The sequence below is a fragment of the Rana temporaria genome, chromosome 5 (genome assembly GCF_905171775.1).
Source record: "Rana temporaria chromosome 5, aRanTem1.1, whole genome shotgun sequence".
In the NCBI taxonomy this organism is placed as follows: Eukaryota; Metazoa; Chordata; class Amphibia; order Anura; family Ranidae; genus Rana; species Rana temporaria.
This window is the reverse complement of record NC_053493.1, coordinates 267,519,425-267,543,090: the sequence shown is the minus strand read 5'-3', so window position 1 is coordinate 267,543,090 and position 23,666 is coordinate 267,519,425. Positions and strand designations below refer to the sequence as shown.

At 43.4% G+C, this 23,666-nt stretch overlaps 1 protein-coding gene across 3 annotated transcripts; it reads left to right on the top strand.

The window, feature by feature from the left end:
• The first annotated feature begins 408 nt into the window (after positions 1–408).
• ADNP2 (ADNP homeobox 2) lies at positions 409–22,340 on the top strand. Of its 3 annotated transcripts, none has more exons than XM_040353829.1 (4): positions 409–468; positions 8,882–8,999; positions 13,030–13,119; positions 17,675–22,340. In XM_040353829.1, the coding sequence occupies exons 2-4, from the start codon at positions 8,892–8,894 to the stop codon at positions 20,393–20,395; spliced, it is 2,919 nt and encodes a 972-aa protein (XP_040209763.1). In that variant the 5' UTR covers positions 409–468; positions 8,882–8,891; the 3' UTR covers positions 20,396–22,340. The 3 variants fall into 3 exon arrangements, with proteins under 3 accessions (XP_040209763.1, XP_040209762.1, XP_040209764.1); XM_040353828.1 differs by lacking the exon at positions 409–468 and adding an exon at positions 694–966; XM_040353830.1 differs by lacking the exons at positions 409–468; positions 13,030–13,119 and adding an exon at positions 694–966.
• Positions 22,341–23,666: the final 1,326 nt, after the last annotated feature.

Sequence of the window (23,666 nt, the reverse complement as noted above, 5' to 3'; positions counted from 1 at the left end):
TAACCACCTATGTATTATTTTTCTCATCCTTAGGTGATCTTGGATGGATTGGAAACCATTGATGTTCATTGGATAAAACCTGGATACGCAACAGGTGGGAAGAATCTGAATTGTGAACATTATCCTAGATAGATAGATATCATAGACTCTTTTTTCTATTCATGTGAATTTCCTTGGTAAGTAACACTCTGAACAACTTTATATTATTTTTCTCATCCATAGTTTCAATCCATTGGTTGATGATAACAAAGTTAAAGAAAAAAAAAAAAGAAAGACACTCCCACATTCTTTTTTCTATTGGCCACACAGCTGTGGGCGTGGTTTCCTTTCACCACCACCCATGGAATTTCCATAGGAGGAGCCTGGCTCTGTATGAAGACAACGTGACTGGAGGCGTCACAGCTTTGTCATTTAGCCCCGCCTCTCGTGACGTCAACTGCTTCAGGAGGCAACGCGAGACTGGCCAAGGTGAGCTCACACCCTTCAGTTGTATGACAAAAGGGGGTGGGCGTGCTGAAGCTGAATTAGGGGGGCAAGTGAAAGTCATGGGGCACCCCAAAACTTAGTGAACCCCTTATGGGCTGAGCTGAACATTCCCATTGGTGACTTATAAAGAGCCCTAAAAATCACAATGGACAGGGGGCGTGGCCTGACAGTGGACAGTTGGTGCATGCAAATTATAGGGTCTATGACATCACTTCCTATGTATATAGCCGGCCGCCATTTTCTGGCGGTGAGAGAGTCGGGGGAAGGCGTCTCGGTGGCGGGAGAGGAGCGGACACGGTACCACGGCCAACACGCCCACCCACTCGGTGACTGCAGACGCGGCGTCTCCTCAGGAAGGCAGGGGGCGGGGACAGCGGCTTGTACCGGCAGGAAGAAGCGGCTGTAGTAGGAGGAGGAGGAGGCGGACTGCCCCCGGCCCAGGGCTCTGATAAGCGGAGCAGTAGCCTCTGGCTGTGCCGGGTAAGCGCACCACGTGTGACTATTGTGTGTGAGAGAAGAGGGCGGTGTACCGGACCGGCTCGTGTCCCGGCTGTGGCGGAGACTCCTCCCTCCCGCCATGATTCTGTGTGCCCCCTAGGGGGTTGTGCCCCGAGAAGGTGGTGGTGTGCCCGCCGTGTGTGCGGAGGGGTGATCCTTTATTCCTTCATACACGTGTTCTGTACTATCACTGTGATCAGAGCGGTGTTCTCCTATAGAAGAGCCCCATGCGGGATCAGCCAACAATGACAGGAGCAGCATCATCCTCATACCATCCAACCACCTCCATCCCCTCCCCACCATAGGATCTGACCACTGCTCAGCCTGCAATCCTTCCATACATGGGGAAATATCTGCTGGGCCACAAACCGTTAAAAGAACAGCTCTAGAAATTGTAATAGTTCTTTGCTGGGCTCATTTCACACGGGCATCCCGATTTGTGGCCCCTGTCAGTCTGATTAGAAAGTCCATGGGGCCCTATGAACAGGTGTCTTTAAATGTCTTGTGTCTGGTACACCTGCCTACCTCCAGTTCTGCATCCTTTTTAAATTTTTTGGTTAGCCTGATGTAAACAGCAGAGTTCGTTTACACCTGACTGCCCATAGCGCTGACCTGGGTTGCCAACTTTCAGTAAATTTACGAACAGTTTGTAAAATTTGTACTTTTTGTATCTGTCCTTGATTCTCCATTAAGGACATGTAGGCTGCTGTAAATGTACTAAAAGTTGGCAACCCTGGCGCTGACAGGGGTCCACCAGCAGAAAGTGAAGGGTGTGGATGATCACATTCGGTTCTGATCAGCAGGGGATCTATTCACAAATCCTGTGTTCTGTCAAGCAGGGCCCCCCATCGACTAGTGCCCACACATGCGTAGGACGGAGCCACACTCCAGCTGAGTTACCGATCAGCTGGAGTGACGTGCCAGGGCGCACATCGTAGGAGGTATCTCTCGATGGGAGATACCATTTCACGGGCACAATTGAAACCTATACAAACAGCGGGGGGAGACCGTAGTTTTCACATTGTGCCTCACTGTTAGCTGCCCCCTGCTGTTTGTATAGATTTAAATTGTGCCTTTGAAATGGTCTCTCCCATAGGTGTGCGCAGCTTCTGGCATTAGGGTGTGCACCCCAAACACACACTACCGATCACTCACAATGTTCATTCAGAAAGGGAAGGGGCTGGTAAATGGCATATTTACTGTCTCTTCCCCCACTCATCCTAAAACATCCACAGAAACAGCCGGTGGGAGAGGAGGGAAGCCAGCAGTGCTGTGGGGGAAAGGAGGGAGAGCCAGGTCAGTAAGGGGAATCTGTTCTGCACAGGGTGATTAGGGTGTGCCTGGGCACACCCTGTGCGCACGCCTATGGTCTCTCCCATCGAGCGATAACTCTTATCATGTGCGCCATGGTTACATCAGTCCAGCTGATTGGCAGATAGTTGTGCTATGACGTACGGCGCATGCACAGTTTGTCCTGGGTACTATTCGATGGGGGGGGGGGGCACTTCTTGACAGAAAACTGGCTGATTGGAGCAGATTAAACTTGGTGTGAAAGCAGCCTAGGGGGTTAAAGCAGAACTAAACTTTTAATAATTGTGAGTAGTCGGTCTCTCTGCAGAGACCACACTGTACTAAAACTAAGTGCAAAATCTGGTGCAGCTCTTCACAGAAACCAATCAGCTTCCAGATCGTATTACAAAAGCTTAAAGAAAATCTGTAAGGTAAACTTACACTGGAACCACCCCTGGGTCCCCCGATCACCCGCAGTGAGACATTGGGTCGCTGCTTTACCGGTTCAGGGATTTAAAATCCTGTGGCTTTCTCTTCAGCACTGACAGGATGGGCTTGGTGGGTTCTGATTGGTCGGAGCCCTCACATGCATGGCGCTAACCAATTAGAATGCCTCCTATACATTTTATGAGGTATGTTTTAGGAGATTAAAGCGGAGTTCCACTCAAAACTGGAACTTCCGCTTAATCCACTCCTTGCCCCCTTACATGCCACATTTGGCATGTCATTTATTTTGGGGGGGGGGGGGGGGAGTGGGACTTCCTGTCCCACTTCCTCCTTCCGCCGAGGGGCTGCAAAGGCAAATAATCTAATCGCCTTTTGGCAGCCCCTCCCTGTAGGCGATCGCATTGGGACACGTGACAGGTCCCAGGCGATCGCCTGTCCAATCGGATGGCGCCGCATGCGCAGTGGGTGCCCGGCCGTGAAGCCGAAAGCTGTCACGGCCAGGTGCCCACACTTAGAATGAAGACGCCGGCTGTAGAGGAGCGGAGCCCCGGCCGGCGCGTCGCTGGATCGTGGAGCAGGTGAGTGTATGTTTATTAAAAGCCAGCAGCTACGCTTTTTGTAGCTGCTGGCTTTTAATAAACATTAAAAATGAGTGGAACTTCCCTTTAAGCCGCAGAGATTTCAAAATCCCAGACCAGTGAAGTGACGACTAAATGTGTCTTGTGACTTCTGTATAGTGGGACCGGGGGTGTGGGGAGGGGGTCCAGTGTAAGTTCAACTTACAGATTTTCTGTAAAGGTAAACTTGCCCTTTAACCACTTGTATTTACTACACTGGTTGGACACAGGGGGAGCCAATCAGCAGGTCTGGTGGACATGATGTCCGCTGGCCACCTTCAATTGCTCCTCACAGAGATAGAATGGCAGTCTGCCAATGTAAACAAGGAAGACCGTCATTTTGTCAGGCATGATTTCACACTGGGGTGGGCGGGCGTTGATGGTAAAACGCTGCTAGTTTTGCTGTCTATTGGCTGCTAGCGGGATAAATGCGCCCGTGTAGTATTTGTGGAGCAACAGTGTTATTTTAGGATAGGGAGTGGTAGCCTAAAGAACACCTCTCCTTTCATCCCCATAACATAGGTGAAAGTGTTCTGTAGTCCACACAAGTGAGCTCAGCAGGGCTGATAACCTGGTTTGAGATGCCACAGTGTATAAATACACAAGACCGAACTGCATTTCGCTGCGTTTATTGAATAGTTCTAATAAAACACTTTCAATGGAATATTTACCAGACCAAAGGGGAGCAAATATAAGACATTCACTATTAGGGATTACTTTTTAATCCCAGTGTTTTTCTGGCTTTAGGGAGCTATGTTGGTGTAGTGACCTGAGGATCGTTCTGGGGAATTTAGGCTGGTTTCATGGTGCACCACAAGGGGTGTGTCCATGGCATCCTGAGAATACAGGAAATGGGTTGAATCACTCTGGGGAAAAATGGCTTTCTGTTTTAAGCATATCCACTTTGACAAAGAAGTATCTATTAGATGTAGCTAGATTGATGAGCATGACAAAATGTAGGTAAATCAATTTAAAATGAATATAGCTGTAACAATACTAATTGTCAGCTTAGTTGCAGTTGTGATTCCTCATATAGATTTGACACCTGCAAGATAAATGCTATTATGCAGGGAGTCCGAACGTATCCTAGGATACATTACTGGAATCTGCCATTTGTAGTGTTGTCATGTTAGCGCTGCCTTTGTAGGCAACATGTTTATGTGTCTATAAGGAATCTCCTCTGTACTGGGTGCAATGGATTCAAGGAGCCGTTTGCACTTCAATATGTAAACCAGAAGAAGGAACTTGCCACGTCCTATAGGGTCGGATTTATTAAAGCCAATAATCACAAACAGTCTCTACCCTTTGGACCTCCTCTCTCAAAATGCAGAGTGTTGCTTCTTGTTATAGCAGTTGTCCCCAACCTTTTTGGCACCGGGGACCGGCATTGTGGATGAAAATTGTGCCAAGGCCCGATGATGCGGGCCGACGATGCGGTTTTTCGTGGCCTATTTGCCAGGAAATGGCTGGTGTTAGCACTTCAATCATCACAACACACATGGTTAATATGGTGTCAGGATGATTGAAGCACATTATTTTTATTATTATATTGTAATATAAAATTAAATGGTTAAACTCACCATAATGCAGAATCTGCCACCAGATGCAGATTGCCACAGTGCCTCCAGATGCAGATTGCCACAGTGCCTCCAGATGCAGATTGCCACAGTGCCTCCAGATGCAGATTGCCACAGTGCCTCCAGATGCAGATTGCCACAGTGCCTCCAGATGCAGATTGCCACAGTGCCTCCAGATGCAGATTGCCACATGCCTCCAGACGCAGATTGCCACATGCCACCAGATGCAGATTGCCACAGTGCCTGTCACCAGATTGCCACATGCCACCAGATGCAGATTGCCACAGTCACATGCCACCAGATGCAGATTGCCACAGTTCCTGCGCATTGCCCCCCCCCCCCCCCAGCCTGGGACCCCTGCCCCTGGGATCTCTCTGCTCGCCCCACACCGCTGGCTTCGTGGCCCGCCAGTAAACAGGCTGCGGCCCGGTAGTGGGAGATCCCTGTGTTATAGTTTTTATGCATGCTTCATTTTGGCTTGATGATGGCTATGCCTGGCAATTCAAAAAGTGCAAGGTGTGTTACTTGTGGGTTCATGGTTGGTTATGTTGTAATTCTAGTAGTTATTCAGTTTTGCTGTTAACCATTTTTAGTAAGCACTGTGTGTTTGATTGCCTGCTCTGTTGCAGTGGTTTTGCACAGAGCAGCCCGTATCCTCCTCTTACCGGGTCCTTCTGTGCTCCTCCCTCCTGTCGAATGCCCCCACAGCAAGCGGAAAACACACCAAAAAGCCGCGCTCATGGTTATCTACAGTTCATAATAAACCCAAATTTTTTTTGGAAGAAGACAAAAGTTTCAGATAAAATGTATTAGGAAAAAAATCCATTTATTAAATATGAACTCCAAATATGTAGTAAAAAGTCTGTATGGAAATGGCAAAGCTATGTAAGCTGTATAAACAAATGTAAAATCCGCAGACAGCTACCATAAAGTACACAGGGTTAAAACCTCACAGGTTCAGTGAACATATCCTCAAATGGAAATGACAATAACAGTACCTTCAGGACAGGTGGTAGGATGGCGGTGGTGAGGAGATGGCCGTATGAACATCAAAAGGAGCCTGTCACCGGGCAATCCACGTACCTGGAGTGTCACCGTAGCGGAGGAAAGACGGGATCATCCGACGAATCCACCGATCGGGGACAAGGCACAATCAGGTCTAGAAGGACAGCCGCTCGTTCCGTCCGTTCGTGATGACGTCACACGTCTGGGACGCCACTCTTCGATCGAAGTGGTGAAGCAGGGATGTAATTGCTGCCCTCTAGTGGAAGAACCGTAGATTACATGCTCACATGTAATATAGTGGAAGCTGCCAGCGGAAAATCAATAATAAAATTAAGTAAATCTTGGAAGATTAAAATTCCATAAAATAGGGGAGTAAAGTGATAGCCTTGACGTCAAGGCTATCACTTTACTCCCCTATTTTATGGAATTTTAATCCATTCATCAATCTTCCAAGATTTACTTCATTTTATTATTGATTTTCCGCTGGCAGCTTCCACTTTATTGCACGTGAGCGTGTAATCTACAGTTCTTCCACTAGAGGGCAGCAATTACATCCCTGTTTCACCACTTCGATCGAAGAGTGGCGTCCCATATCTAGGTGCCACAGACATGGGCTTTGTAGTCCATTAGCACAGGGACAAAATTATCCAGATACTATTAAAAACAGAATTGTGTTCCTAATCCTTTTTTGAGTCCTTTGAGGGACACAGGAAGTTTTTCACCTTCTGAATATGTTGCCACCAACTGGAAGATTGGACACTGGCAAACAAACTGTAGGTAAGCCCAGGGTAATTCCTTCTGCCACCAGTGTGCCTTGATTCTGTAACAAAACGGTAACCAGAGCATGGTTATTCACACAGGGGGCTGGGACCTATGTCTTTCATCTTCGGAAAATCCAAAAGTAAGCCCAAATAATGGGTGGACAACACGGCAAACGGCTAACAAGCTCACTTTGAACAGTACAAATCTGAAGCCTGCCTGCAGCTCAGGATCTGCCTGATGATCATACACCAGAAGCTGCTACCAGATAAAACTGCAACCTCTACCTGGTTATAAAATGTGAAAACAAGACCTGGTGGTAACATGGCAAAGGAAGCTGATGTCAGAAGAACAAGTAACATTCGATAAGGAGGGGAGAAAAACGGATCCATAAGCTGGTCTACCTGATCCACCCAAAAAGGTGAAACATGGAACCGAATTAGCCCTATATTTGATGACCAACAGGCAATCTATGCTGAGAGAAGACTTGCAGCATGAACCTTGGTTAAGGCAAAGGAGCGTCCCTCTGGTTGCTGGGGTCAGACAGAGAGACTAGAGAATTATGGTTCTGGTTGTGTGAGGCTCAGAACTGCTCTAGATGAGAAGACTTGGGCCTCAACTCATCAGCGATTCCTGACTTTGTCAAGTTGACTACCAGGGAAGAACCCTTGAAGTTGAATTTAAGTAGAATTGCCTCCAAAGGAGTGCAGTGGGGGTTTTTGAGAACACACCTTACCTTAGACAAAGTAGGTGGCCAGAGAACCAAGTTTGGGAGGCCTAGACATGCAATCTGCAAGAGGAAGGAGACTAGGCAGACTTTTTTTCTACAATTTATGGTGACGCTGGTGGGAGCTCTTGACTTGGAAAAGAAGCTTAATTGAAACAGTAGGGCAGTATTTGTCATAAAAAATGCTACAATTCTGAATTGGAAGTCTTATTCGTTGTGTTTAATATATTGCAGACAAAAATGTTGAATCGTGACAAAACGCATTTTTGCTGTGATTGTTGTTTGGGAAAACGCACATGTAAAATCATGCCTGGCTCAGCCAAAATTTTGTAAATACAGAAATACGGTGACTGACTGTTGAAATATTACACCAGTCACTGCTTGTATACTAACAAGTGGACTTGTTTTGGCATTTACACTAGGTTTGTGGCTACTTTTAATTTCAGCGTGCACTTAAAGCGATTGTAAACCCTTAATTTTTTTTCTTTATTATTTAACATATATGTAATGTAATACCTGCTCTGTGCAGTGGTTTTGCCCTGATTGCTTTTCTTAGGTTCTCCGTTGGTGCTTCTGGCTCCCTGCCGATGCTTGCTATAGTGGGCACTCGACGAATCGGAATGTTTGGGCTGAGCGGTACTCAGCCAGTCAAGGGAAGCTTTGTATTCTATGAATGAATACAAAGCTACCCCTGATTTTTATTTATTTTTTTCCTTCCTGAGTTGAAGATCATGGCCTCATCCGCCTGCCTCAGCCAATCCAAGGGAAGCTTTGAATTCATTCAGAGAATACATAGCTGCCTATGACTGGCTGAGCACCACTGCTGAAACACAACAACTGATTTGGGCTGATATTGGCCTGTATGTGACATTTCAAACACAAATGCTTGTTTACACTGTGTACTTGGGGTGTGTGTGTGTATTTAGAGTTGCATAATACAGAATAATTATCTGTACGAGGTACCATGTTGTAGACTTGTCGGCGATCTGATAACGGTGACACATTCCCGTTAATGCAACAACAAAGGTGTAGTATAATGGGTGTTACGAAATGCTCAGGGGACAAGGATGAAACTGACGTTCTTGCTGCAAAATATAGGGCTGCCCAGTAATACACGTGTTCTAATCTCTTTGCCTAAAGCAGAACTAAAAGCATCAATTTAAGGCCCATTCACATCAAGTGACTTGCATTGTGATGCTGGCAAAACGCAGTACTCTTGTTTGGGTGTCATTCATTTTAAAAATGGTGCAGTTTTGCTGTGATTGTCCCCCCAAAAGAAGCTCCTGCTCCTTCTTTGGGTGACCAGCTTCGCATGATATGGTATTGGCACGATTGCCGCACCACGTTTAGGTGCCATTGAAAATGCAATTCTTTCTGTAGATCATTATGGAGACAAAAGCAATACAAAATTGTTATGATTTAAGTGTCTACTTTCTCTTTATTTTTTAACTATATATATATTTTTTTTTCCCTAGCACTGCAAAAATGTTTCAAACACCTGTCAATAATCTGGAAAACATAAGAAAGACTAGGAAAAGAGTGAAACAGTTGCTGTTGCAGATTGGTTTGGACACATGCAGAGAAGCATATGAGGTAAGGAGGTTTAAAAAAAAAAAAAAAAAAAATTGCCTCTGTATAGGCTTGAAATCTTGAGGTATGTGTGAACAAAGTAAAACCTTTGCACTAAGGTCTGTCTGCAGCAGGAATCCTAGTGACGCCAGATTAAATGATCACGGTAAAAGCCAGTTTGGCAATCAGTCAGTTTTGCATTGTGAAATTGTTATACTGCTACTGTCCTGTTGGTGCTTATTACAAGTGTGTTCGTTCTTTGGTCCTAACAGGAACTGCACCACACATGTAAAGTTGGACAATTCTTTTTTTTTTTCCTTCCCTAATCATCTTCCAGAACAGCTCACTTGAGAGATGATTGGCTTTGCCTTCAACAAAAAACACAAATGAGATATTAAAAGGCCCCTCCTTCCCAATAGTTTTGTTTCCCGCCCTCCAGAAGTACTTAGTCATGTTTTTGTTATATTCCCTCTGGTCTGGTGATTATCGGACTCCTTGGGCCCCTTTCACACTTGTGACTGCAAAGTCGCATGACAAGTCGTACCCACACGATTTCTAATGAACACCATTCATATCTGTGCGACTTAAAGTAGTCCCTGTACTACTTTGGTCCGATTTTGATGTGAGTTGAGGTCCATAGACCAAGTTTACACAGACAGTCCCTGAAACCGTGGCAAATTTGCGGTAAAATCTTGCAACTTTCATGTCGCAGCAGTGTGAAAGGGGCCTTACTGGTAACTAGGACCTGGTGTGCCAGAGATGTCAAATCGCTTACTGGAAGGCCTTTTCCATGTTTTAAATTACAGGTACTGCCTGTCCTGTAGGTCTCAGGAGGTTGCACATGCCTGGAGGATCGTGCTTTGTCGGGTGTGTACCAAGATGCCGGTTCTATTTCCAGGCTTCTGGTGTGCTTTTCTCCTTTCTGTGTTGTGGGCATGTGCGGGGAGACTTCAAGGTGTCCAATATGACACCAGTGCTGGTGACGCAATTCTGGTGCGCAAGAGGCGCCCTCCCTCCTGAGACACACAAAAAAATGAATTGTAAAAATGTTCACCATGTTTTACTTTGTACTAGTCCTTTTTATAATGACCCAAAAAATATTTTGCAAAAAACGCATTGTACTTTGTTTCTACAGTAACGCTAGGTGCGTTGGAATTTTATTGTTAAAAACACAAAACTCTCATTTCAGTTATCTTTTTTAAATTACCCCCCCCCCCCCCCCCCCCCCTCTCTAATGCAAGATCCATGCTGTGCGGCCATAAGATTCCAGCGGAGAGGCCTTCTATTTTTAGGACACATGATAAAGATGGACTCTTTATCGGAATGAAGCAATTTTTTTGCCTCTGGGAAACGGTGCAGATAACGTGGTTTGTCTCCCTGTGGGGAGCTATAGCGCTTGCAATATGCTCCAGTGTGAAAGGGGTCTAAGATAAAAAAAAAGCCTTCTGCCTTTTTGTAAAAAAAATCGCAATAAGGGTATATTGATTAGTTTGCGCAAAAGTTATAGCGTCTACAAAATATGATGGAATTGATTTATGGCCTTTTAATTTATTTTTTTACTAGTAATAGTGGTGATTTAATAATTTAATTTTTTTGGGACTGTGACATTGCAGTGGACAGATCCGACATTTTCTGAATTATTTTTTTTTTTGTGCAGGGTTCCCCTTCAAGATTCTCTGCACACCAGTCGCCCCGCAAGTCGGATCATCTTGATCTGACTTCTGGTGCGACCTCTATACAAATCAATGGGCTCCCATAGGGAACCATTGATTTTTAAATAGAAACAGAAAAACGTGTCTGAAAACTAGCGTGGCAAAACGTGCATTGAATTCAATGGAAAACGCGGGAAAAATCGCATTAAAAACGCTACTTTTTTCCTGGCGTCTGTACTAGCTTTAAAGCCCGTTTTTTAAAACGTCTGTGGAAATGAAGCCTTTGCTTTTGGGTTAAGCGCTTGGGCTCAGGCCCCTTTCACACGGGCGCCTCAGTTTGCCAGACTGCTTGGTCAGCGGGGGATCACTCCACTGAGCAGGCAAGCGACAGGTCAGTCTCTGTTTTTACTGGGCGGAGATGGATCCTCCTTAAATGGGGAGATTGGATGAAAATTAACCGCCTGTTTTCGTCCGATCTGACAGACGGATGGAAAATGGGGCCACCATCTGTCTGGATTTTGCGGACAGGATTGGATCAGATTACTGTGGGTGTCGGCGGACATGTGTCCACTGACATCTGCCACTCCATAGGGGTGAATGCTCTTAATGTGATGCTCAAGTGAGGTACTGCTTGTATTTTTCAATACAGCTTGTGAACTTGAAGACGTGGCTGTACTTTCTGTGAGGGCTCGTGATTTCATGTTGCTTTTGTCCGTTTCTCAGTGAAGTGCATCTGATGCAGTAAGTAAAATAATACAGTTCTGTTAGGTTGATGTGCTACTGTTTAGCTAGGCGGTGGCAACCGTTTGATAAAATGTGACTTAAGCCTTATACACACGATCGGCTTTTCATCGGACAAAGCGTAGGACTTTTGTTCGAAGGGCATTGGCTAGGAACGTATTGTATGCAAACGGCAAAAAATTTGTCGGACAACAAACACGTAACTACGTGTTTTTTTTATTTTTTCAGCTCTTTGAGCAACTCCTGCTAATGTTGTGTTATGATGAGCATTGCTTCCGAGCATGCGTGTTTGTACTTTGGAGTTTTGTCCGGTTTGTATTTAAAGCACAGTTCCACCCGTTTTTTAGTTTATTAAAAGTCAGCCAATACAAAAATTTTAGCAGCTGACTTAATAAACCAAACACTCGCCTGTCCCACGGTCCATCGATGCAGCCGCACGGAGCCCCGCTCATATCTTCCTCTCCGCCATCAAATTTACTGTGGGCTGTGACGGCTTACTGTATCATGGCCGGGTGTTCGCTGCACTGCCATTGGCCAGCCAATCTTCTGGGTCCTGTGTTGTGTCCCAGAAGATCGCTGGTAGTGAGGGGCCGCCTAGGGCGAGAGGAGGAGTCATCTAGGCAGCCGGGACAGGAAGTCTCACTAAAAAGAGGACACCCCCCAAAAAAACGTGTAAAAAAAGTGTATCTGACTTAAAAGACACTCGCCTGTCCCACAATCCAGCGACGTGGCCACCCCACGCCTCCATTCTCTCCCACGCCTGTCCACGGCGCTGGCAATACTACTGTGCTGTCAAAACGCTGCTGTCAGGAGGAAAGGCTTTTAGAGTTGCCAAAACGTCCTATGTGCATGAGGCCTTCTTGATCAAATGCACTTGGTTCCCTTTTATTTTTTATTGCAAAAACAGGCAAGGATGCAGTTTAAAAAACAAAACTGCATGCAGCATTTCTATTTTGTACCGTGTGTTCTATAAGGGACATGAATTGCAACTCATGGGTCTGCATTCACTGGCAGTGTAAGATTTCATGCATTTTAAGACTTTTATGTGGTGGCTAAAAGGTATAATGTACGTATTTCTCATTGTATATGAATAATCTGTACCACGCTTTGACACTTACTGTATGTACAAAACTAGTAGAGCCTTCTGATTCCTCCTGTATGTGTATTGTAACTCTACTGTCTGCTCTCACTTTGTAACCCTACGTGTTGCGTCATTGACTTCTTTAGGATAAGAAGTCTGTACATTTGAACCTATGTTCATTTATTCTCAATTTTATAAAATAAAATGTTTTTTGTGTACTGGTTCATGAGTTAGGATGTTTGATGCAAGCACATTTGTAACTACATATTGGCGCATATATTTACTAAGTAGTAAGAGTCCAAATGTGGTTTTCTAAAGTATTTTCAAGCAGCACTTAAGCATATTTGTAACTTTATATTGTTCAGCACATACTTGAGCTCTGAAGTTATGAGTATTTGTGTGGTAGGTTTCCTATTTGTATAAATATTTCTCATTGTGTACATACCTATCTGAGGAATCTGCTAAGCATTTTTTTTTTGTTTGCCAGAATTGCATGGCCTATACCTTAAGCAATAGTGAAGCTTGCAAGAAGTTAAATACATTAAGTATCAAAATGTATATTCTTTTGTTTGTTTTTTAGGAAATCGACACTTATAATCCAGGCGACACAAATTTTTCCAGTACATCATGGGAGGATGTCTCGCTTTGGGAAGCTTTTGGACGCAGAAATGTATGTCTAATGCTAGTGGTTGGCAATCAGAGTAGAACAGATTTTTAATTTTATCAAAGTCCTGTGTAGGACTGTCTTTCTTGAGCAATGACCATATTTATTTATTTTTATTTCTAGAAGGTTAAATGTGCAGGAAGCAATTTTTGTGCCTTATTGTGACTTTGCCTTAGCAACCGCATATTTTTAGTTTTTAATATGTTTGGCAGGATTTTCAATTGTAACATGCACGTGAAAACACATTGTTAATTTTGTCATTTTAAAATTTTATTTCTAAAAAAAATAGAAGTAGGGTTTTTGTAATGGGTGCTTGACAACGCTGTCTACCTGTGCAAAATATAAAACTTAATTTTGGGTAAGGAAGGAAAAATTAGGGAAAAAAATTTTTTTTTTGCTGAGCTAAGATCCTCCCTTGATGTCACTGCTTTTTGTAATTTCTTAAGACATTATCCTTCTTGAAAGGCTTTAGACTTTGCATGTGTTTCTCTTTCCACTTGGCTTATTACACCCAAAACTACAGTTTTTTTATTTTCCAGGGTGATGTCAGTTTGATGCTTTGAAAGTTATAACATGAAACTCTAGTACATTGCTGTATATGGCTACAAGGAAAAGATGAAAATCTGCACATTTAATAGTATAACAGAGGGTCCAAATGGGTTCGGCTGAAAATCTGACAGGCAGACATGATTGGTCCACCCATATGAAAGGGGCCTTTGAGTAGACTCTAAGAGCCCTTTCACACTGCCAGTGCCCGGGTGTCGGCGGTAAAGCGCTGCTAGTTTTAGTGGCGCTTTACTGTTGTCTTTCAGGCGCTTTTAACCCCCCCTTTAGCGGCCAGATAAATCGTCGCTGCCGAGGCGCTTTGCAGGTGTTTCAGCGGCGCTGCCCATTGATTTCAATGGGTAGGAGTGGTGTATACACTGCTCTTAAAGTGCCTCAAAGATGCTGCTTGCGGGACTCTTTTTGCCGTGCTGCTAGCACACTCGGATTGCAGATGAGGCTTTTTTCAGATGTTATTTTTAGCACTAAAGTGCCTGGAAAAACACCTCCGGTGTGAAAGGGGTCTAAAAGCATGTTGTCTGCTCTAACAGAGTGCCAAATAGCTCTGTGATTTTGGTATCTGATTTTATACTTGTTCTAATATAGTGTATCTTTTATTTGTAGCTGAAAAGGCTATTTATTCTAGTTTTTCAGTTATGACTGAACAAAAACAAATTAGCATTTTAAGCTGGAGGTAAAGAACTGTATATTTTCTATTTAGGGGAGTGCTGCCCATGGTGTTTAGTGACCTGTATGGTGAATAAAGCTTCAACTGTGCTAATAGCTGAGCATTCGGCAAAACACATTTTAATGTTTGACTAAGTTGACTGTAGCAAAGTACATGAAGCAATGCTTTAGACCTGATGGGTAAATCTAAAAGGTCTATTACTGCTTTTAGCGGTTTTAGGGAAATTGCTCTTTAGGCTTCGTTCACACAGACGCCAAAGCTTATATACTCTGAAAGGGTTTTTTTTTTTCTTTTCCCCCTCTTCTCCCGGCGTCTCTAACCTCCAGGTGCTGCCTGCAGGCAGCCCATTGAAGTCTGTTAGGCCCCTTTCACATTGAGGAGTTTTTCAGGCGGTAAAGCGCTAAAAATAGCGCTGCTATCCCGCCTGAAAAACTCCTGCACTGCAGACTCAATGTGAAAGCCCGAGGGCTTTCACACTGAGGCGATGCGCTGGCGGGAGACAAAAAAATCTCCTGTCAGCAGCATCTTTGGAGCGGTGAGAGGAGCGGCATGTATACCGCTCCTTCACCGCTCCTTCCCATTGAAAACAATGGGAACCGCGGCAATACCGCCCGCAATGCGCCTCTATAGAGGCGCATTGCGGGCGGTATTGACTCTTTATCGGCCGCTAGCGGGGGTTAATACCGCACCGCTAGCGGCCGAATCCCACGGCAATCCCGGCGGTATAGCGCCGCTATTTTTAGCGGCGTTATACCGCCACCGCAGCTCCTGCCTCAGTCTGAAAGGGGCCTTAGGAAGTAGCAATTGCAAGGACACCGCTGCTTGACTAATGGGACAGGTGCAAGTGAGTGGCTCCGAGCACAGACTGTTAATGTTCGGGGCTGGCCACATTAAAACGATAAACAGTCTGTGCAGTCACTGCATCCTAATAGACTTCAGTGGGCTGTCTGCAAGTCACACTCAGAGAACAGAGCTGCTGGGGGGCTAAACCATACGCACCTTTACAATGTTTTTATAGAACACTTTACCCAGGATATTTGTCAGCAAGATCCTTGGTATAAATTCATAAGTCTGTGTACAACTGGTCTAAGAGCTAGTTTACATTTCTGATTGGAAGAGGGGGGGGGGGGCGATAAAAACATGTAATTAAGACAGCTTTACCACCCCAAATGCTTCCCCTTAAACTGCAGCGGCAGAAACTAAACACCATGTTGGGATCAGTGGGCACCGCCGAACGTGACCCATTCAAAATAGTGCCATGCTGCAACCATGTGTAATGCATGTGGTTGTGACTTGGTAGCGTGACATTTGCAGGGTTAAAACGGGCAGTGAGGAGACATGTTATGTTATATTCAGTAGTACATGTGTTTAAAAAAATAAACAAAAGAAACTTGGGGTTAACGCTGCGCTAGAAATACAGGCAAGGAGCTATAAGTTGATATAGTGTATAAAAAAGAAAGCTGCTAGCACCAAAAAGTTATAAATACAGAAAACTCGGTGAATTGGATATGATGTAGTACAGCCAAGCCCAGGGGTCTCCAAACTATGCCCCTCCTCCAGTTGTTCAAGAACTACAATTCCCATCATGCCTAGTCATGTCTGTGAATGTCAGAGCTAGGGCTGCAACAAACGATTATTTTCATAATCGATTAGTTGGCCGATTTTATTGTTTCAATTAATCGGATAATGGCCTTAAAATAAAAATAACATTTTTTTGGGCCAATTTGTTGTTGGGCAGATTACAAAACACAAATTGCCGCAAAAACACATTACTTGCTTTTCTGCAGCTTCTCCATTGAAGTATATTGAAAAAAAAAAAAAAAATTGCACCGTTTTGCGTTAAGTCCCCGCCCCTTTCCAAATACGCAGCAGCTGAAAAAAAATCATGGATGTGAACATGTCCCATAGGAAAACATGTAAATGAACTGTGGTGCGTTTCTGCAAAAAACAGAGGTGTGACCCCGGCCTGAGATGTTTAGTAACATAATGGGGTTAAAAAAAAGTGCAAATTGCTACTGTAAGGGGTTAATTTTTTTTACTGTGGGACAGTGAAAGTAATATTTACAGTTGCGATTTGCTTTTTTGTACTATAAAGGGCTAATTTTAGTTGTTTTAACCCCGATTAATCGATTTATGAAAATTGTAATGGATTTCATAATCGATTAGTTGTTTTGGCCCTAGTCAGAGCTTTACAATGCCTCATGGGTCATGTAGTTCTGCAACAGCTGGAGGGCTATGGTTTGGAGATCCCTGGCCAAGCCAATGCAATTGTACATTTGTAATTGCTGCCATCTAGGGGTGTCAAACTGAATAAAGTCTGTTTGCATCGCCTCCTGGGATGTACATCTAAAAATAGGCAGGTTATCTGCAGGTGCCCGACATGTATTTCCAGCTGGAATTAAAACAAAACTAAACTAAACCCTCCTTGTCTGATCTGCAGTTACCATGGTGCTGCACACGTGGGTTATGACGCCAACCATTTGATGGCTTGACACTTCAGTTGAGAACACAAGCAACCGTGACCATTATCATTCACGGCATGACTTGAATGCAATACAATAAAATGGATGTATTTAGTTTTGCTTTTAGTTTTAAAAAGTTGACAAAGCAAAAAAATTAAATTTACCAATTCCACATTTTTACTGTTCAGTTAAATAAAAAAATGTGCTTACAAGATAAAATGTTATAATTTAATAAGGCCTGATTTGAGTCAATATATTTAAAGCAGACCTTCACTTAAAGGTGTAAGTGCTGCTCACCCCCCCTTTTTTTCCCAGACATGAAAAAAATTAACATGGCTCAAGAGAAATAGATGTGGCAATAAAATAATAGTCCTTAAAAGTCCATAAGAGGGTAATCGCCTCACAGAAATATATCTGTAAAAACGTTGGGAGAACACACAAGGGCGAAAAAAAACAATTGCTACACTTAGTTTGGCACCCTCTTGTGTTCTTTTCCAAACATGTCTGGCTTTTGTTCATATTCATCACATGAGGGTAATGGAATTTGTAGATTACAGAACTAAAGTTTTTGCTTTCTGATTTTAGTTCATGGGAATTATCAAGTTCTCTGCATTGTTGGTTAGATCAACAACTATTTTTTTTTTTTTTGTACTTTTGGCTTTAAAAAGAACCTAATGCAGCTACCACATCCAAAAGACTGGTAAGCTGCAATATATTACATTTTTGTACTTGGGCTTTATTGTACTTTTATTATTTGTTGAAGTAGAATGCAGAAGATCGTTCTTTAATTTTTACATAGTAAGAAAATATTTGGTGTGTTTTGATCAAAAATAAGAACATAACTAATATCACTTTTCATATTCTTTAGGGTTACAGATCCAAGCAGTTTTGTTGCAGCCTCTGCAGCTTTTCAACAAGGCTCCTGACGTCTTTGAAAGGTCATCTGCAGCGCTATCATGAAGATGAGAAAGATCAGGAGATGATGGCAAGTTGCCCGAGATGCCCATTTACTTCCCATACAAAGAATGTGGTCAGACACATGCGCATTTTTCACTCAAGTGTTCGAAAAGTCCAAACACCTGCTACAAAAGATGGTCAAAATCCTGTTTGGACACCAGATTATCCAAAAGCCGTTCAAATGAAATTTTCTTGCGTAAAGTGTTCTTTTACGGACAGTTTGTACTACACTATAAAGCGGCATGTTCTAAGTAGCCACCACAAAAGTGAACTTGAAAAATATTTTGGGGAAAAGTCAGAAGAGGAGCTTAAAGGGACTCTTGGATCAAAAGTTAATCTTGATAATCGATTTTACTGCAAAAAATGCAATTACACCATTCATAACCACGATGCATTAATGTACCATATTCTGACATCTGACAAGCATAGAGATTTGGAACAGAAGCTGAGACCTGATATCTCTGAAGCTGGTCGATCAAGTATAAAAAGGCCCTACAGGAAAGTACTTGCTCCACCTGTAGCACTTTCACCTAAACCAACAGCATTGCCAATCTCCCCAGCTTCAGCTCTTCCATCTGCTCAAGATGCAAAGGTGGCTTCACTTCCTCAAAATGGTCCCAATCAACCCCTTTTGGGAGCATCTACTGCTATCATTTCAAATATCGTACCATCTATAACATCAGTTCCTGATCCTGCTGGAGGTATAGTGAAGACATCTACTACTGTTGCCTCTACTGCTCAAGTTGGATTTGTAACTACTGCCCTTCCTCAAAACCAGAGCATCAATCTACAAGCTTCCCTTTCTCAGTCTATGTTCCTTTCTCCAAGATTTACTCTAAATCAGCCTGTCACTGCAACTATGCTTCCTTCTGCTTGCGGTGTTGGTGGACCTGTGAACCAGTCAACAATGATTGCGTGTCCACAATCTCTGCAGTCCGGCCTATTACAGATTAATCAAAATGGAAGCCCTACAATCATCTCTGTGAATCAACCACTGAAGTCGACTATTGTAGGCAATCAACCCCAAAATGCCTTCCTTGCAACATCTATAATAAGGCAACTTATACCAACCGGAAAACAAGTAAATGGAATACCTACATATACCCTTGTAACATTGCCGGTTGCTCCATGTGCTATTCCAGCAGTTAATCCACTAAAAGCGCCTTTACAGCTGTCCCAGCCAGTAGTATCCACTTCTCCAGCCAGTGCACCATCTCCCCCTATTGTAAAGTCACCACAAACCACATCGCAAAATAATCCAATTCCAAAACCAACTCCTGCCAAAAGCCCAGCCACTGCTTCAGATGATAAGGACAAGACTAGACAATGGAAGACATGTCCAGTATGTAATGAACTATTCCCTTCAAACGTCTATGAAGTTCACATGCAGATTGCTCATATAAAACAGGAAAAAACCCCCGATAAGCCAACAGAGTCTGCCACCAGCAATGACACCAATCATCCTGTAGTTGCAGCAGCACATGCATCTTTTTTAAAAGTTGTGAAGGAAAAGTCTATTCGATGTGTCACTTGCAGGGCATTTACTCCAGAGGAAGAGGTGTTACAGCACCTTTTAATGCATGGTATGGTATGCCTGTACTGCAAAGCTGTTTTTTACGAACTCAGAAACTTTATCTACCACATGAAAATCTTGCATGTAGACAAAAAGAATATCCATGGAGACTTTGCAAGAAAAGGTATTACAGTTTCATGTGATGCTAATGGTACAGCACTGTTTCCTCATTTTGACCTTACCTTTCATGTTTCCAAGGAAGAACTTGGAGAAAAAGAAATGCACATTGCTGTAGTTGCTGGAGCCAATTCTAACACTTCTACTCCCTTGTACATTAAAATACAAACATTTGATGAGAGCACACATGATGAGCAGGGCTCTAAATGTTCTTTTTGTGAGCATGTTTTATCCAAGTCGGAAGCACTGGAAATGCATTACAAAGATAAGCACCACATAATGCCCACAATGCATACTATACTTAAATCCCCTGCATTTAAGTGTATACACTGCTGCGGTGTCTACACTGGTAGTATGACTTTGTCAGCCATTGCATTGCATCTTCAGCGCTGCCGCAATGCTCCTAAAGATAGTATTGCAGCCCTTGAGTTGTCTGCAGACAGCAATGCTAAAGGGCAGTCAAAGGGAGGATCAAATGATAGTACAAAAGGAAAACCAAATTCTACTGCAGAAACTCAGCTTGCATCAAATGATACAAAACTTGTCCAGAAAAATGGTCTCGGTGCTTCAAAAGACATGTCTCCTGTGCCTTCTAAAAGAAGAAAAATGGACTCCAAATCAGAATTTTCAGATTATCCTGCTGATCAAAATGTTAGCATGCTTGTGATGGTACCAGATGCTTTTGCAACTGTATCTCATGAAGCTAAAAAGGAATTCCTGCTAAAGTATTTCCATGTGAAACCTTACCCCACCAAAAGGGAAATTGAATTGCTGGCACATGTACTAGATATGTGGAAGAGTGATGTTGCTTCGTTTTTTGGTACGCGGCGATATATATGCATGAAATTTCTCAAAAATCATGAACAGCAAGTATTACTTGGATTTAAAATGGCGGATCTTAAGAAACTAAAACATGACATAGAGCTGTCTGAAGATTATTAAAGGCTGCTTCCTTCAATAGGTTTAACGTTCCAGAAAATATAATGCAGCTGGTTGGCTGTCCCATGACTGACTTGACTTCACTAATGAGAAATAATTAAAATGAAAACTGGAACTGGTTTAAAATGTCTGATCCAAAACACTTGCTCGTCAATCCATCTTCTTCTCTTTTTTTTGTTTGGTGTTCACTATGGTGCTCCTAACTTCTGGTCTAATAGTTCCACCAAATTGACCTCTCTGTATTCTGATGTCTATGTATGCTGCTTTTTTTTTGTATTTTTCACAAACTCAGTTTGCTAAGGTGTATGTTTGTCAACATGCTGTATGACTAGTCAAGCCCAAGCTTTATAAAGCTTGGGGTCTGACTAATCATTGATGGTGTTTAAGATTTTCGGACTGTGGTTACCCTTTTTTCCCTATCGTTGCACAGTGGTTGGAGAATGAAAGATGTGTTGAGGCTCATCTATGATCAATAGGAATATCTGGGTTTAAAATTCCTAGTGTTGAACCACCAGCATGTGAACTCTGTTCTGCTGGCCCTTGCTTTTCTCTGTTCCCTCCTGTTTAGCAGTTGGCCCCCATGCTGGTTGAAGAAGTGTGTTTGGAAGGAGGTGCAAAGAACTCTGCAGACACTGGTTCGGGTCTTGCGTGTTTGGCTCCTGTCTAATGGATTGTGCTTCCTAGCTGTGGCCCCCAACTAAAGGAGCACTTGAAGCTGATCCTTGATTATTTACATCTGGCTGCTTATGCTCCACCATGGAAATCTGGGAAAGTGATGGCAAGAATGACAAGGGGCCTCTGCTCACAGAACACAATGTTTATTTACTAAAGGCAAATCCAGTGTGCCCTTTGAAGTGCAGTCGCTGTAGATCTGAGGGGAAGCTCTGTGCACTTGTAGTGATCAGTGGATTTGTCTTTAGTAAATAAACCCCTATGTGACCCAGGGCAGCATCCAGATTTACAGCCTACGAAAGATTAAGGCTGTGCAATGTAGAACCTGAGTAGGTTCAGAACTCTCACATCATGCCATGCAGTACAGGGACCCCCCTATGCCTGCTTTTGTGTCGGAGCACATTTTATACTTGCACTCTTGTGTCCCTTTTTTTTTCTACATTCTGAAGTTCGAAGGTATGTATAGTGCAATAATTTTGACTTGATTTAAGATGGCTATGGCAGCATTGAAGTATTTTGTAATCTGCAGTTTAAGCTCTCACAGGCCGAAATAATTGCAGTTGTGCGCGCATACAGTTTTTTTTTTTTTTTTTTGGAAAGTTTTGGGGGGGAAAAAATTGGTCTCACAAAGGTTGAGAACCACTGCTCTAGTTACATTATTGCTCCTGTACCATGTACTGACCCTTTAGGCAGATTTCATAAGTTCTTGGCTTTGTACATTGTTGCGTAAGTCTATTGGGATATATAAGGTTTAGGGTTTGGTTTTGTAATTTAGGTGCGATGTACAGGGGTACATGTGTTTGTTTTTTATGTGCTGCTCCTTAGACACATCGGTAACTATTTTACAGCCGTAGCTCAGTTTCCACTTTGTACACTATTTGTTTTCATTTGTAGTTATGTGGTTTGGACCCCAAACCTTTCCTTTTATACAGGTCTACATCTTTATTAATTTCATCTACGTACTGGATGGAGCATCATTTTAGGTGTACTTAACATGTCTGTTTTTTTTTTTTTTTTTACAGTAAGGAAGTACAAATTCCTTCAATTCTGTTTTTAATGTGTGATACAGGACACTTTTTTATATTCCTATATAAATATTATATAATTTATTAGTAACTTTGGGAAATCAGGAACCCTTAGTCGTAGGAAAGACTTAATGTGGTGCCAGTTGGGCCCCCTCATTTCTACTTTACTGTAATATATCTAGTACAAAGATTATATTGCCTTTTGCCAATTTGGACTTGCTTTTGTTCAGAATAAACCTTTTAACTACAAATTGACTACTGTGATGTTTCTTGAAGCCACTGCAAAATATGCACTGTCTGAAATGTTTACTAGGAATGATTTTTAAAAAAATAGGGGGGGGGGGGGGGGGGGGGAGAGAGGTGCATTTTTTTTTTTTTTTTTTTTTTTTTTTTTTGTAAAATCTTTATTTGAACGGCAATGTAGTACATCACAAGTTGTCAGAAGGATTTGCAGCAGACAGTAAGCCATTCAGTATTCAACATAACATAAAAACAAATTGGACATTGAAAACAGAGAAGCATGTAAACGCATCGGGACCCAGTATCCTAATGGGCATAACTTAAACTTTTAGACCAGGCAGCGAGCCGGGGGTGAAGTCTTCCCCACCGTATAAAACACTTTAGCCGAAAAACAAAGCGTGAGAGACATTCAGGCCTCATCGACTGATAAAGACGGGTGCTCGCTGAAGAGGGGCAAGGACCGGAAATCGAGCCGACCGGTCAACTGGACAGCAATTGGTACATTAAATAATGCACAGATTCAAAGGTAAGCCAGCCGAGCGCGCACAAGGGGCCTCCATAGACCTCCAGCTTACCTCCCTGCATGCAACAACCTCGACGGACCTCCACAGTGATTGAGACGCCTGCCCCAAGGTGGCAAAACAAGTGCCTGTCCCCGAAGGGGTACAAGCTGCCCCTCGGCAATGGGGGTCTCGAGTCCGAACGACACCCCCAATGCTCCCCCCCCCCCACGGAAGGCAGAGAAAAATAGGCAAAGAAGACGAGGGAGAGAAAAGAAGAAGAGAGGGAAACAAAAAATGGGGAGGGGGGATAAGAATCAGTAGGAACATACCTGAGGTCGCACATCCAGCTCCTCCCCCACACCACTTGCCGCCACCACCTCGCAATCTATTAGTAGCTGAAAAGGAAAATTGCCTCATCTCCCTTCTTCCTCTGGCTGCCTAATGAGGCCAAAACAGTGTTATCGAGGGCTCTGTACCAAGCTAGGGGGCCCGAGGTCTTTGCTTAAGGGAAGGGTCTGTCGGCTCCAACAATGCCACATCCAAACTGGAAGTGACATATCCTGGATCCGAGACGTACGTTGCCCAGGTCCACCAGGTGCTGGAAAAGCGCTCCCGAGTATTCCTGCAGGTGCGAATCCATTCCTCCCTGCTGGGAACCTGCGGACGTTTCCAATATATTGGAAGTAGCCACTTCACTACGTTCAGAAGGTGGGGCAGTACACCGCGTCTGTACTGGCTCACTGGCAAGGGAGGAATGCGCAATAGAAAGTGGATCGGGGAGAGAGAGGAGGTGCTTTTGATCTTTAAAGAAAGAGCTGTTGGAAAAGCAAATAC

Excerpts from the sequence above, each read along its gene's own strand:
- ADNP2 (XM_040353829.1), top strand. The coding sequence starts at position 8,892 with ATGTTTCAAACACCTGTCAATAATCTGGAAAACATAAGAAAGACTAGG. Across the intron at positions 9,000-13,029 it reads CATGCAGAGAAGCATATGAG|GAAATCGACACTTATAATCC; the intron begins GTAAGGAGGTTT and ends TTTGTTTTTTAG. Across the intron at positions 13,120-17,674 it reads AAGCTTTTGGACGCAGAAAT|GGTTACAGATCCAAGCAGTT; the intron begins GTATGTCTAATG and ends CATATTCTTTAG.